General features: G+C 44.4%; 1 protein-coding gene across 1 annotated transcript; it reads left to right on the forward strand.

Moving 5' to 3' along the window:
- Positions 1-2457: 2457 nt before the first annotated feature.
- Positions 2458-4665, forward strand: LOC130642395 (uncharacterized). Its single transcript, XM_057449482.1, has one exon. It carries the CDS (start codon positions 2458-2460, stop codon positions 4663-4665), a length of 2208 nt encoding a protein of 735 aa, XP_057305465.1.
- Positions 4666-12959: the final 8294 nt, after the last annotated feature.

Below are 12959 nucleotides of genomic sequence, written 5' to 3' on the forward strand. Positions count from 1 at the left end.
AAATGCAGCTTGTTGGCTTCATCTTGCGCGAACAGTGATCACATTGGACAATACCTGGCACAATTGATACTTTACGTCCACAAGTTTTACTGGAACATGGTGGAAACAAGGTTGTATCTGCGCATAAAATTTCAGGACAGCACAGAATGGTTTCTTTTTGACTTGATTCTTCCTCATTATATTGATTTAAATCAATAATGCTCCAATCAAGAGCTTCAGTTTTGTCGGACGGCAGCAATCTTGTAAAGGTTGAAGTTCATAGTTTTAATCCGAAATAATCTTTCAAGGTTACTTCAGTGAAAGTATACCAGGTTGTAAACTCGGTAAATTCTTGGTCTAATAAGTCTTCCCACATTGTTAACCGTATATGATCACTGCACTGCGTATTCTCTTTTCCACATTACGGTTTACGATAACTTTTTCAGAATCGTCAGGCCACTTTAAACAACCGGATACTGTACACAATGAAAGTGGAGCTCTCTAGCGCACTTTTGACTTGTTGCCGTTTTTCACTCAAAACCCCAATTTCAAGAGTCTAGCGCAGCACTGTTTCCTCGCTATATTGATCCTCTGTGCAAAGGGTCTCTTTCCTATTTTCAAACATGTGACATCATACCTCAAATGAGTAAAACACGTGACACCATACCTCAAATGAGTAAAACATGTGACATCATGCCTCAAATGAGTAAAACATGTGACATCATGCCTTAAATGTTGTCACCCTGGTTGGGGTCACAACATAAAATAAAATGTCAAGTGCGTTAGAAAATTTTCCAACATATAATAAAGCAATGAGTTTCTTTAGAAATGCAATTAGTAAATTATATAGCGCTGTATCTGCACCAGTGGCAGCAACACGTGATGCACTCGCAGAGAGACTGCAGAGTGTACGAGACACTGTTTCTTTATTATACCACAATGCTAAGGAGAGGCTTGGTTACGGTCAAGCCTTGAAAGCCACCGTTGAAGACGCTGCTGTGGAAGAAGAACAAGTGGAAGAAGTGGATCACAGTGCTGTTGAAACGGAAGGTGGATTTGATGGTAATTATCGACATTTCCGAAGTGAAGAAACACCAGAAGGTCAACTGGTGAGTATTGAACAGTACCTGGATCAACAGAAACAACATGTGGAGAAAGTCATCACAGACTTGCAAAACACTAGACAGAATTGGAAGATTCAACTGAATCTCGTGGTGGAGTTTGTGCACAAGGAAAATCCTTCCGACAAGTTCACAAAACCAATATGGAGTGAAGCTGTCACAATTATGGAAGAAAGTGACATCGAAGAATTGATCGAAGAGATGTATAAAAGCCTGCTAAAACGCTTTGAAATGACATCGGAGAAACTCAAAAAAAGCGACTACATCTTCAAGCGAATCACTGAAATGACGTATCACTGCCACATGATTGACCTTATGAGAGGTAGATCATGGTTCAAGACACCCGAATGGCTGCAAAAAAAGCACTGCATCATCAATCCCAAAAATGAAGACGAGCAGTGCTTCAAATGGGCCGTCATTGCAGCACTGCACCACAACGAAATCAAAAACGATCCCCAACGCATCTCGAAGCTCGGACCGTTTGTTGAACATTACAATTGGAGTGGCATCGAGTACCCAACTCCCAACACACACTGGAAAAAGTTTGAAAGGCAAAACCCCAACGTGGCGTTGAATGTCTACTTTTCTGAAGAAGATTTTCAGGTCAGGCAGGCATATGTTTCAAAACACAACACGACACGTGAAAAGGTGGCAGATGTTCTAATCATTCAAGAAGGCAATAAAAAGCACTACGTTGCCATTAAAAGATACCCTGCGCTCATGCGCGGTTTATCATCTAGACATCGAGGTGATCACTACTGTCGAAACTGCATGCACGGATTCCGCAGTCAAGAGACACGAGACAATCACATGAAAGTGTGCATGGACCATGATTTTTGCGAGATTGTCATGCCTAAAGAAGGAACAGTCCTCAAACACGAAGATGGGCAAAAGTCGCTCAGAATGCCATTTGTCATCTATGCAGACAGAGTGTATCTTGGAACCTGTTCAAGGTTGTGATGGAGACCCTGCAAAATCACACACCAGAGACGTCAGCAAGCATGTGGCTTCAGGATATGCCTTCATAACTAAATTTGCACATGGAGAAGTTGAAGAATCATCCGACTGCTATCGTGGAAAAGACTGCATGGAAAGGTTTTGTAAGGGACTGAGAGATCAAGTCAATAGAGCTATCAGACATCCACAGAAGAAGATGATCCCGTTGACACACGAAGAGAAAGAAGCCCACAAGTCTGCAAAAAGATGCTTCATTTGCAATGGGCTTTTCAAGAAGAACAACAAAGACATCACAATGCGCAAAGTTCGAGATCACTGTCACTACACTGGTCAGTATTGAGGAGCTGCACACAGTTCGTGCAACCTAAAATATCGCATCCCCAACGAGATTCCGGTGGTCATGCACAATCGCTCACGGTATGACGATCACATCATCATCAAGCAACTGGCCAGGGAATTCAAAAGCCACGAGTTTGAATGTCTGGGTGAAAACAGCGAAAAATACATCAGCTTCTCCATCAAGCAATCCGTCACATTTCAAGGAAAAGACGGCGAACCGCTGAAGCAGATGAGGAAGAACAAGAAAACCAACCAAATGAAAGAAGTGGAAATCAGCACGACCTGCAAAATCAAGTTTATCGACAGCTGCAGGTTCATGCAAAGCTCATTGTCAAGCCTTGTAGATAATTTAGCTGGAACCAACAGTGTCAGCTGCAACGACTGCAAATCAAACATGGAACTCATCGAGATTGACTCAGAGTACAAGGCGCAATTCAAGTGCCAAACCCGTTACTGCTCTTACAAGACGGTGGAACTAAATGAGCATTCCATGAAAAAGAAATTTTCCAGCACATTCAAGCATGCAAAGGGCAATGACGAGCACTTAAGACTTTTCCTGCGTAAGGGTGTTTACCCCTACGAATACATGGATGCGTGGGAGCGTTTTAAAGAGACAGCACTTCCTCCAAAAGCACAATTTTACAGCAGCTTGAACCTTGAAAACATCACCGAAAACGACTACAAGCATGCTCAAAAGGTGTGGAAGGCTTTCAACATCAAAAACCTTGGAGAGTACCACGATCTCTACGTGATGAGCGACACGCTTCTTTTAGCAGAAGTTTTTGAAAATTTTCGAGACACTTGTCAAAACATCTACGAGCTTGATCCAGCGTATTTTTACACTGCTCCAGGCCTCGCATGGCAAGCAGCTCTAAAAGTGACGGGTCAGGTGCTCGAGCTTCTCTCAGACATCGAGGGGCTCAGGGGTGGTATTTGCCAAGCAATCAAGCCCCATGCTAAGGCGAACAATCCGTACATGGGGGAATTGTTTGATGTCAACCTGTTGATCTCGTATCTGCTGTACATCGATGCCAACAATCTGTACGGAGGTGCCATGTCACAAAAGCTGCCAACACACGGCTTTAAGTGGCGTGAAGACCTCGAAAATTTTACTCAAGCTTTTATAGAAAATTATAAAAATGGAGATGATGGCTATTTTCTTGAGGTGGATGTCCACTACCCGAAAAAGCTGCACAAACTCCACAACGACCTTCCATTCTTGCCTGAAAAGATGCGTCTGAACAACGACTGTGAAAAGTTGACGTGCAATGTGTTTGACAAGGAAAAATACGTGCTGCACATTCGCAAATTGCAGCAGGCACTGCAGCATGGATTGGTTCTCACCAAGGTGCACCGAGTCATTGAGTTCAAGCAAAGTGCTTGGCTGAAACCCTACATTGACATGAACACAAAGCTGCGAAAGGATGCAAAAAATGACTTTGAGAAAGACTTTTTTAAGCTAATGAATAATAGCGTCTTTGGCAAGACCATGGAGAACGTTCGCAAGCACCGTGATATCAAACTGGTGACAACGGAATGGAGGCGCAAGAAGCTCGCATCAGCTCCAAACTATCACAGCACATCAAGATTTGACAAGAAATTTGTGGCAATGGAAATGAACAAAGTGAAGGTCGTCATGAACAAACCTGTCTACCTCGGCCTCTCCATCTTGGACTTGAGCAAACTCACGATGTATGAGTTTCACTATGACTATATCAAGCCGAAGTTTGGTGCAAGCGCAGAGCTTTGCTACATGGACACAGATAGTTTCGTCTACCACATCAAAACAGACGATGTCTATAAAGATATCGCAGGTGACGTTGAATCAAGGTTTGACAAACGTCCCTTGCCTATTGGCAAAAGCAAGAAAAAATTGTGCTTAATAAAGGATGAACTTGGTGGCAAAATCATGATCGAATTTGTTGCATTGAGGTCAAAAATGTATGCGTACAAGACACTCGAAGGATACGTGCAAAAGAAGGCAAAAGGTACAAAAAAGTGTGTCGTCAAGAAACAGATCACGTTCGCAGACTATTTGAGCAGCCTGCAGACCTGTCAAAATTTGTATCGCACGCAACTGAGATTTACCAGTCGAAAACACGAGATTTTCACCGAAAAGCTGAACAAAATTGCGCTGAGTGTTGATGATGACAAGCGACTTCAAGCTCAAGGTGGGTTCACCTTTGCACATGGAAGCAGTCCTGGATTGGTTTGCAAGCAAGAATTGCTCACCAGAGTGTGGCATCCCGACCATGTTAAACTGTTTTGAGTCTCGCGGGATGCTTCAAAAATTTATTTGCATCTCACACGTCTGTGTTTTCAAAATGTCAAAATTTTCTGTTACAAACGTTTGCATTCAGCATGGTCTTGATCACGGAAATGCATTAAAAAAAATGATACTTGAACTCTTGTTGGTAATGTTGTACGTAAGTTTTTTGTACGTCTACTGCAAGTTTTCCTCTCTAATAAAAGTTATGTCAGAACTGAATGAAATTTTAGACGTCTTAGACACACCGTCACCAGCAATGAGAAAGCGGGAAAAAGTCAAGCAAAACTTGAGTGTCGTCAACTCTCTGGGAAAAAAGCAGTGGACGCCTGAGTTGCTGGATAAAGCGACAGAGAAACAACTTGACAACCTCTTGAAGAAGCTCAAGGCACAAGCGCAAAAATCAGCAGCAAAAGACTTGCTGTCAAAAATGTCAGGTGTTGACAATTTTCAGACCATGATGAGCGACAAGACTCGACTTCAGAGTTGATTGGTAATGTAACGGAGAAATTGCCATCGTTCACAGGGAACTCTCCGATGGACGTTGCAGGGTGATACATGTATGAAAAGTGCGGGCTGTGGCTCGCTCCCGTCTCCCTGTTTTGCAGAGTTTTCAACCATCTGAACTGGAAAAAATTCAGCGAAATTGCCGAGGAGCGTCAAGCGCAAATCAAACTGCGAAAAGATTTTCCGGATGAAATAGAACCAAGTTTCGCAGAGCAGAAGCCGTCTTGATGTAAAAAAAGATTTTTGTACGTCTCACGACTTACAAATAAATGAGTGAATCTAACCAAGTCATAACCAATAAGAATGAGGGTCGTGTTGCTGCTAGCAAGAGACTTGCTGAATGGAACCGCAAGAACAAGGCCAAGTTGAAGCAAGTACCTGCTCAGGTCGAGACAAGTGAGAATTCAAGTACCTCAGCAAGTACTTCGCAAGAGGGTCAGGAACCTGTCGCAGGTCCACACAAGTTCAGTGCATATCTCTATGGCGCTGGAGGTATTGCCGTTCTTGCCGTTTGCGTGGCAGTTTATTATATACGTAAGAAGCCTAGCGTCGCCGCAGGAGTAAGCGTGTCAGCGGAAGGGCCGTCTCAGCAGCAAAAGCCTTCGAAAATTGACATTTTTCACATGCGATAAACCTTAATAAATGAGCACCAAAGAGTATGAGAAAGAAATAGTTGATTCCTTGTGGGAAGCTGGTAGACTAGTATCCTATACTATTCTCTTGGCGCTAGGCGGGAAACAAGTTCTGGGAGTTTCTAGACCGGGGGCTAAGATGGACATGTCGGACGGCTTGAAGCTCGCTGGCTATATGACAGGAGCGATAATATTCGACGATTACGCGATAAAACATCAGTGGTATAAACGTTCCCTAATGCCTCCGAAAGTCTAGCCTTGAATAAATATGACTCTTATTAAAGATCCGCATACGACAATCTTCACCGGGCCTACAAGTTGCGGCAAGACGCAGCTTGTCCTGGATTTACTTAAGAACGAGTACAGACATCATCTCGACAACATTGTAATTCTCTGCCCTACAATTCGCTGGAACAAGACCTATCTCGAGAGGTCCTCGAAGTGGAAAGATGACTATGTGTCCTTGGTGGAGCCCAAGGAGCAGCTGTTCGAGTGGATCCAAAAACTGTCGTCGTTGCTGGCGGGCGAAGAGACGCTTTTCATCATTGACGATATGATAGCTGACGAGAGTCTCGACAAAAAACGTCAATCCCTGCTTGAGCTTGCCATCAGCGGTAGACATCGCAAACACAGTCTCTTGTTACTCACTCAAAGCTACACGGCCATTCCGAAGAACCTTCGAAGGCAAAAAAAGCAGCTATTCATGTTGTACCCCTCGGAAAGGAGCGACATGAAAATGGTAGACGAAGAGACAAATATAATCAACGACTGGGAGACCATTAAGACTGAATTGAAAAAGTCCAAGCATGCAAGCCTGTACGTAAGACTGGAGCATCCTAGAAGTTACAAGATCGCCTAGACGGGCTTCGCAGGAGCAGGTACAAAATACGGCTTGGCGACGCTATTACTAACCTCTCTAGGACAGATCTGTCCACCCTCAGCCAGATACAGTTTTACATATAATAAAAGATGGATAATGAGAGCGTAATTAAAGCTGTGTATCAAGCTCTTTTGAGAGCCCATGACAGACTGATAGATGCAGTGAATGACGATGACACCAAACTGGTAAACACGACTCGGGATATTGAAGAGTTATGCAAAAAATATCCATGGCTTCCTCAGCTTGGTGTTGGTTATTGGACCTCGTAATTCTGTGATATTTTGCGAATCACAAAATCCCTAGTTGGGCCTTGGCGTGTATAAGATTTGCTTGTCTTCCATTTTAAGATCACTAACCATTTCCTACTTGGAGCCAGATATTTAACAAAATGGAAAAATTGAAAATGCAGTATTGGATGGTAGACGAAGATGAGTACCGAAATGTTTGGAGAAAGACTGCGACGCTAGCCAAACTCTCGCGAAAGCGAAAAAACCACGCATACGTAGAGGAATTTCTAAAAGGGTGGGAAGTCCTGTTCGCGTACGGAACCTACGCATCCGAAGGAGAGGTAGACCCCAACTTTTCAGCATCTGAGGCCTGGAACCTGATGCAAGATCCTGAGAACGCACACGGCAAGACGAAAAGTTTCAAAAGGCAGATGATAAACTTTATGCGCGCTCTGAAATGGATGAAGTGCTGCGGGCGCCTCACGCCTGACAAAATCCAGACTGTCCATGAGATCATGATGCGCGGAGAAAAACACAAGAGCGGCAAACCCGTGCTGACGGGGAAATACAGGACGACTAAGGTATTCGCTGTTTTTCACGAATTTGCCCCTGTTTCTGCAATTCCAAGGTTAGTGACAGACGCCCTGGATCGATACTACTCTACAGAGACTGACGATCCGATATGGAACGCGGCGAGGTTGTTTATAGACTTGATTAATATCCATCCATTCGAAGATGGGAACGGGAGGTTATGTAGGCTAGTTATTTCTCACGTACTTGTGGAGAGTGGGTTGAGCCTCTTTCCAGTTTTGCTTAGTTCGTTCCACAAACGCTACAGGCGCCATTACATTCAGGCTGTTAAAAGGTTTGAAGAGAGACCGTCGCTACTTTACACGATGGTCTGCAAGTCTTTGGTGAAGGTATGGAATAATTTCGAGCAAAGCTTGGCTCTACTAGATTCCTCGTTGAGCCTTGGCGTGTATAAGAAAGATGTCCTAGGTCAGTAATTTTTTCGAAGGCACATGTACCGGAGAAGCATGTAAAGCGGGCCTGGGAGGTTAAAAGTACCGCAGAAGACAAGTGGGTCGATATCGACCCTCTTCATTCAGACACGATGCTACTGACAGAGCCAGGCCTTTATTGCTTTCTCTTGAGGTGTGGTAGACCTGAAGCAGAACCATTTTTGAATTGGATTGTTAAAGAAAAGGAAGCGGCGCTGGTTCTGCGCAACAACGACTTGGAGTACAAGGATCGAACGATAGCCGCACAAGAGCAAGAAATCATAGAGCTACGACAGCGACATGTTCCATGTGCGCAAGATCCTCGAAAGGATAATGGGATGGTTATAATCCAAAAGAATAACAACGATGAATATCCGTATGTCGCTATATGTGGGCAGCAGGGCTATGTAGCGCAAAAGATTCGCAACAAGTTAACAGATCATCCCAACGGTCAACTCGTCGTTCTTGCAGAAACTCCAAATGCCATTGTACATTACAACTGGCTCCGAGAGCGTGGATGCATTGAAATAAATCCCGAACGTCTAAAACACTTTCGATTAGGTCGTAATTATACACATCAGAGATTGATGGGGCTTGCCGAGATCTAGGATTTTTTTTTGTAACCCGTGCTCCTGCGGAGACGGGCGAGGCCCTGATAACTACTCACCAAGGCTATGGACGAAGCTTGCGTGACCACTTCAAGTGTTAAAAGATAGTTAACACTTTAAGAAAAAAAATGGAGGCCTATGTAGAGAGCTTGCAACTTAGAAACTTTTACGATATTCAGGTACCTGTGCTGAGATGCTGCATCAAGGCAGGATCTACTACCGGTTTTTGTTCACAGTGTTTGGAAAATTTTAGATTAAGAAATGGACCATACTACGAGGGGTTTGTACATCCGAACGATGATGAGCTTTTGAATGGAGTGCAATCAGGAGAGAAGCCCTGGGCGACAATAGTATGTGAGGAGGAGGATGAAGTGCTCGAATACGATATCGCGGATCGCAGGGGTCTGCATATTGTTTCCGATCAGGTGAACAAGTTGGGCATGCTCTGCTACGAGATTATCAAGGATAAGGACTTAAGGCTCTCAGATCTGGCGGACTTGGAGAAAATTAGTGACATACTCAACATTCAAATCGATGACAGAGCATTGGTTGACATCATCGACCTTGATAGCGAGCCAAATGTTATCAAGAGAATCGTCTATGGCTATCCATTCTACACTCTAGCTCCTTATGATTATACCCGCCTTCATCCGATTGACTGACTCTGAGGAAGTATTAATGTGAGCCACGGGTTCACATTAACCACGCTTATGGGTATCAACTGTTCCCCCGTACCGGGGGAACCGGTGAAATGGCCCTCGGGCTCGTGAAATTTACCATTTTTTAACCGAGTCAGGAGGCAGCTTCGTGTCTTCAGGAACCCGCAAAAGCTCTTCTTTCACAAACACACGCTCTGGACCATATGCAAGGTAGTACATCGTTCGGTTGTTTGGTTCGTTGACGATGCGGTCCAAGCGGAACGTTTTTTTCGACCAAATCATGTCAGTTGCACGTCTTCTCTGATCTCCATGCTCTACACCAGGCTGCATCAAATATTGGTAGAGACCATCTTCTGCCAGAGGCTTCTTGTCAGGCTTGTAGCTTGCTTTTTGTGGAACCTCGTCGAGTTTGACTGCATCGATAGGTTTCATCTTGATTCCAGCGGTTTTTGTTTTGTTCATCTGATCGACAATTTTGTAGAGTTGCTTGACCCATATCGTCGAGACCTTACCCTCTTCGTTGAGCTCTTGAGCATCTTGAGCCTTGAAGAGACGTCTCGCGAACTGCTTGTTGAAGTTTTCTACAAAGGCAGTGTGGCGATGATGGTACTTTGTCACCGTCCTGTCGATCTTGACGTCATGTTTTTGAAAGGTCTTTGTAACGTCTGCAAGGAACTCGGTTCCTGCATCTATCATGACAGCCTGGGGCCACGTCAAGGGTCTGGCCTTGTAAATGTCCTCGATCATTTTGGCCACTTCTGCAGCCTTTTTCGTTCGCAGGGGTCTCGCCACTGTGAACCTGCTGGCAATGTCAATTCCAGTAAGAATGTATTTGTATTTCGAGCCATACAGGCGATCATGAGGCATGCTAAGCAAATCAAATTGATGTACTGCATTTGGAACGGTAACGGTGTAATGAGGATGTTTTACCACCTTTGGCCCTGGAATGTGAACCTGCTAGAAGGCCTGGTGGGCAAGGTAGATTTTGACCTTTTTCATAGACAAACCACTTAGTTCAACAAGTTTTTCAATGGCTTCGTTTCCGATCCAGAGATGTGTTGGGCTCATAGAAAATACTGCTCAATTTTTCCTTCTCTGTGGGAATATTCGACATGTTTATTACATGTCGAAAACATTTTAACTCCTGTGGAGACGCTAGGCGAACTTGTACGCTGCAAAACCAAGGGGGGCTAAGGATCCAACGATAAACGTCAGCTCACCGTCTTGTTGCTGTTTGCTGGGCGTGTAGAAGTCGGCTAACTTAGGAGCCTTCTCGATCGTTTCGATGTAATAGTCTCCCATACCTTCATCGAGCTCCTTCAAGCTCTCTCCAGCTTGCCTTTTCAGCTCTCGTTGATGGTTATACCAATCGATCTTTGCCTGCCTGTCACGTACCCACTGTGTTTGAGCTGCTTGAAGTTGTTCAATTGCTTTATCATGTCGTTTCCGTTCCTCTTCGCCATGGCCTGACAGCTTACTGAACAGGAAATTTGATCCATTAAAGGCTAATGCATTAATCGCAGCACCAGCCACAAGAACACCGATAGTTGCCATTTATTTTCAGTATTCCACAGAGTGATAATGGCCGTCTAAGATGTTCAGCTGAGCATCCTGAAGTAGGAAAACGTAGCATTTAATATCACCGGTCCCGTCAGCTTTTTTCGTCATATGCAGGGTTACACCGTCGCTTAATCTTTGCAAAGGTCTGCCAGAACCGTGTAGGGTATGGTCCGGACTACTGCGGAAGTCAATGAACAGCGCATAACGCTCAGTCATGAACTGCCCAATCGTTACCCCAGAATCGTGGCTACCGAATAAGTTTACGATCTGCTCGAGGTTATCCTTCGGGAGCATCGCGTGCGTGTAGAGCTTATTAGGCTCACCCTGTAAGCCTTCACTTTTCCAGGGTCTACAAAGAGCAGTAAAACGCCTTTCAAACTTTTTGCAGGTGTATCAATTTGCAAATTGTAACTTGTGTCAGTCTTTTTCATCGTGACAACCTTACTACGGAGAACCCTTTCATAGGGTAGCGCAAAACGATTATACTGTGACATCATAGCGCTCGCGAGACCCTCGTTATTAATCTTGTCAAACTCTAGTGCGATATTATTGATCTTATACGCGGCATCCGGTGGTTTAGCTGCGGTATTTCCAACAGCTGCCGTACCTCCATCTTTGATAACGTTACGGTACGATGCAAAATGTATAACGAATTGCAGCCTATCGTGTAAGCCTGCCTGGTAGAAGGGCAAGTCTCGTGTTAATTCAAACATTGTCCCCAAGGGCACGCAAAAGGTGCTACCGTAGGCTGCGACGATCGCTTTTTCCTCATCCTTGCCTACATGATCAGTCGCTTTTACCTGTAGGGAGCGTATTGTACCGTCGTTGGGATTGATCCCCTTTAGGATCAAGTTGTTTTCCCGATGAAACTTGGGCAACCATAGGTCCTTGTAGGTAGCGAGCACCCTGTAGTCGCTAATATTTCGCACCTCGTTACCTTCAAAGTGATACGAAGATTTTGCACCAAGGATTTACCTATATTGCTGACGATAGTGCGCTTCGTGTTTGTTCCCGTTAATTCAAGATCAAAGAGGAGTTTGATACTAGATGGAAAAATTACATCGTTCAGCCCCATGTTGGGGATGTCCATATATAAGTCCTCGTTCTAATTAATCGTACTAGGGACATGACTTACTTTTACACGCTGCTTCTTGCCTTTCATAGCCATCATTGTTTTAATCTCCGCGCAGGGATCGAGCTTAGTTTCGAATATACTCATGCTTTATTATTAGCTGATTTTCGTTTCAAATAAATGCCGATTAATCCAATATACGAAGGAGACGACTTTACGTCAGAGGAAAAAATTCCAGACGAGGATTTCAGTAGGCCTGATGCCAGCTCCACGATAACGCCAGATCAGCAGCAAGATCAGGAACAATCCGGCTCAGCACGAGACACCACGACAAGACAGAGGGAAGAGCTACTAAAATCAAGGGTCGACGATCTTTACGAACACCTTGGCGAGGAGCTGTGGCAGCCAATCGTGAGATTTTATAACGAGTTTGAGGCACAAGGAAACCAGCTTCTTTCCGATGGCATAGAGATCACTAAAAGGAATGGTGAACTGAGGAGCGTTGCCGAGTTAAAGAGGAGGTTAGGTACAAATCGCTTGCGAGAATTGGGGTTTATTGACTATACTACACCAAACAAAGGCAGTAAAGCAATGGCTCAGAAACTCCTTAACGAGATTGTTCATGTTGAACAGAAGGCCGATGATATTGAAATGATGCCGCTGCTCGAGAACGTCCTTGATGAAACGGAGAGCCTGATAGAAGAGACTCCTTTTGGCGCCAGCTTCACAGAGCGTGAAAGAAGAGGGCTCAACCTCGAGCTTCAAACGCTAAAGAGTAACCTGAAGCACTTGAAAAGCAAGATGGTCTTCTATGACAGCGAGATCGCCAAAAGGATTATTGGCACGGTTGTCTCGTTCTTTTTTAGAGTGGCTGCAAAAGTTGTTGAATACGCAGCCAAACACCTCTAATGGCAATCGCTGCTGCCGTCGCTTTTGTTGTGGTCTACGTTGGTGGCAAACTATCGTAAATATTGGTGCTCCTGCGGAGCATTAATATTTCTTCAACCAAATGTACATTAGGATCGATAATACTCCCGCAGTAACCAAGGTGGCCTTGGTGTCCTCGTGAGGGTTTCCATCTCCTAACTGAGGCATCTTTTCAGATTTTAGGGCATCCCTCGATATTTCTTGCCCAGGTCTGACTCGTTTTA

Source organism: Hydractinia symbiolongicarpus, chromosome 4 (assembly GCF_029227915.1).
Source record: "Hydractinia symbiolongicarpus strain clone_291-10 chromosome 4, HSymV2.1, whole genome shotgun sequence".
Lineage (NCBI taxonomy): Eukaryota > Metazoa > Cnidaria > Hydrozoa > Anthoathecata > Hydractiniidae > Hydractinia > Hydractinia symbiolongicarpus.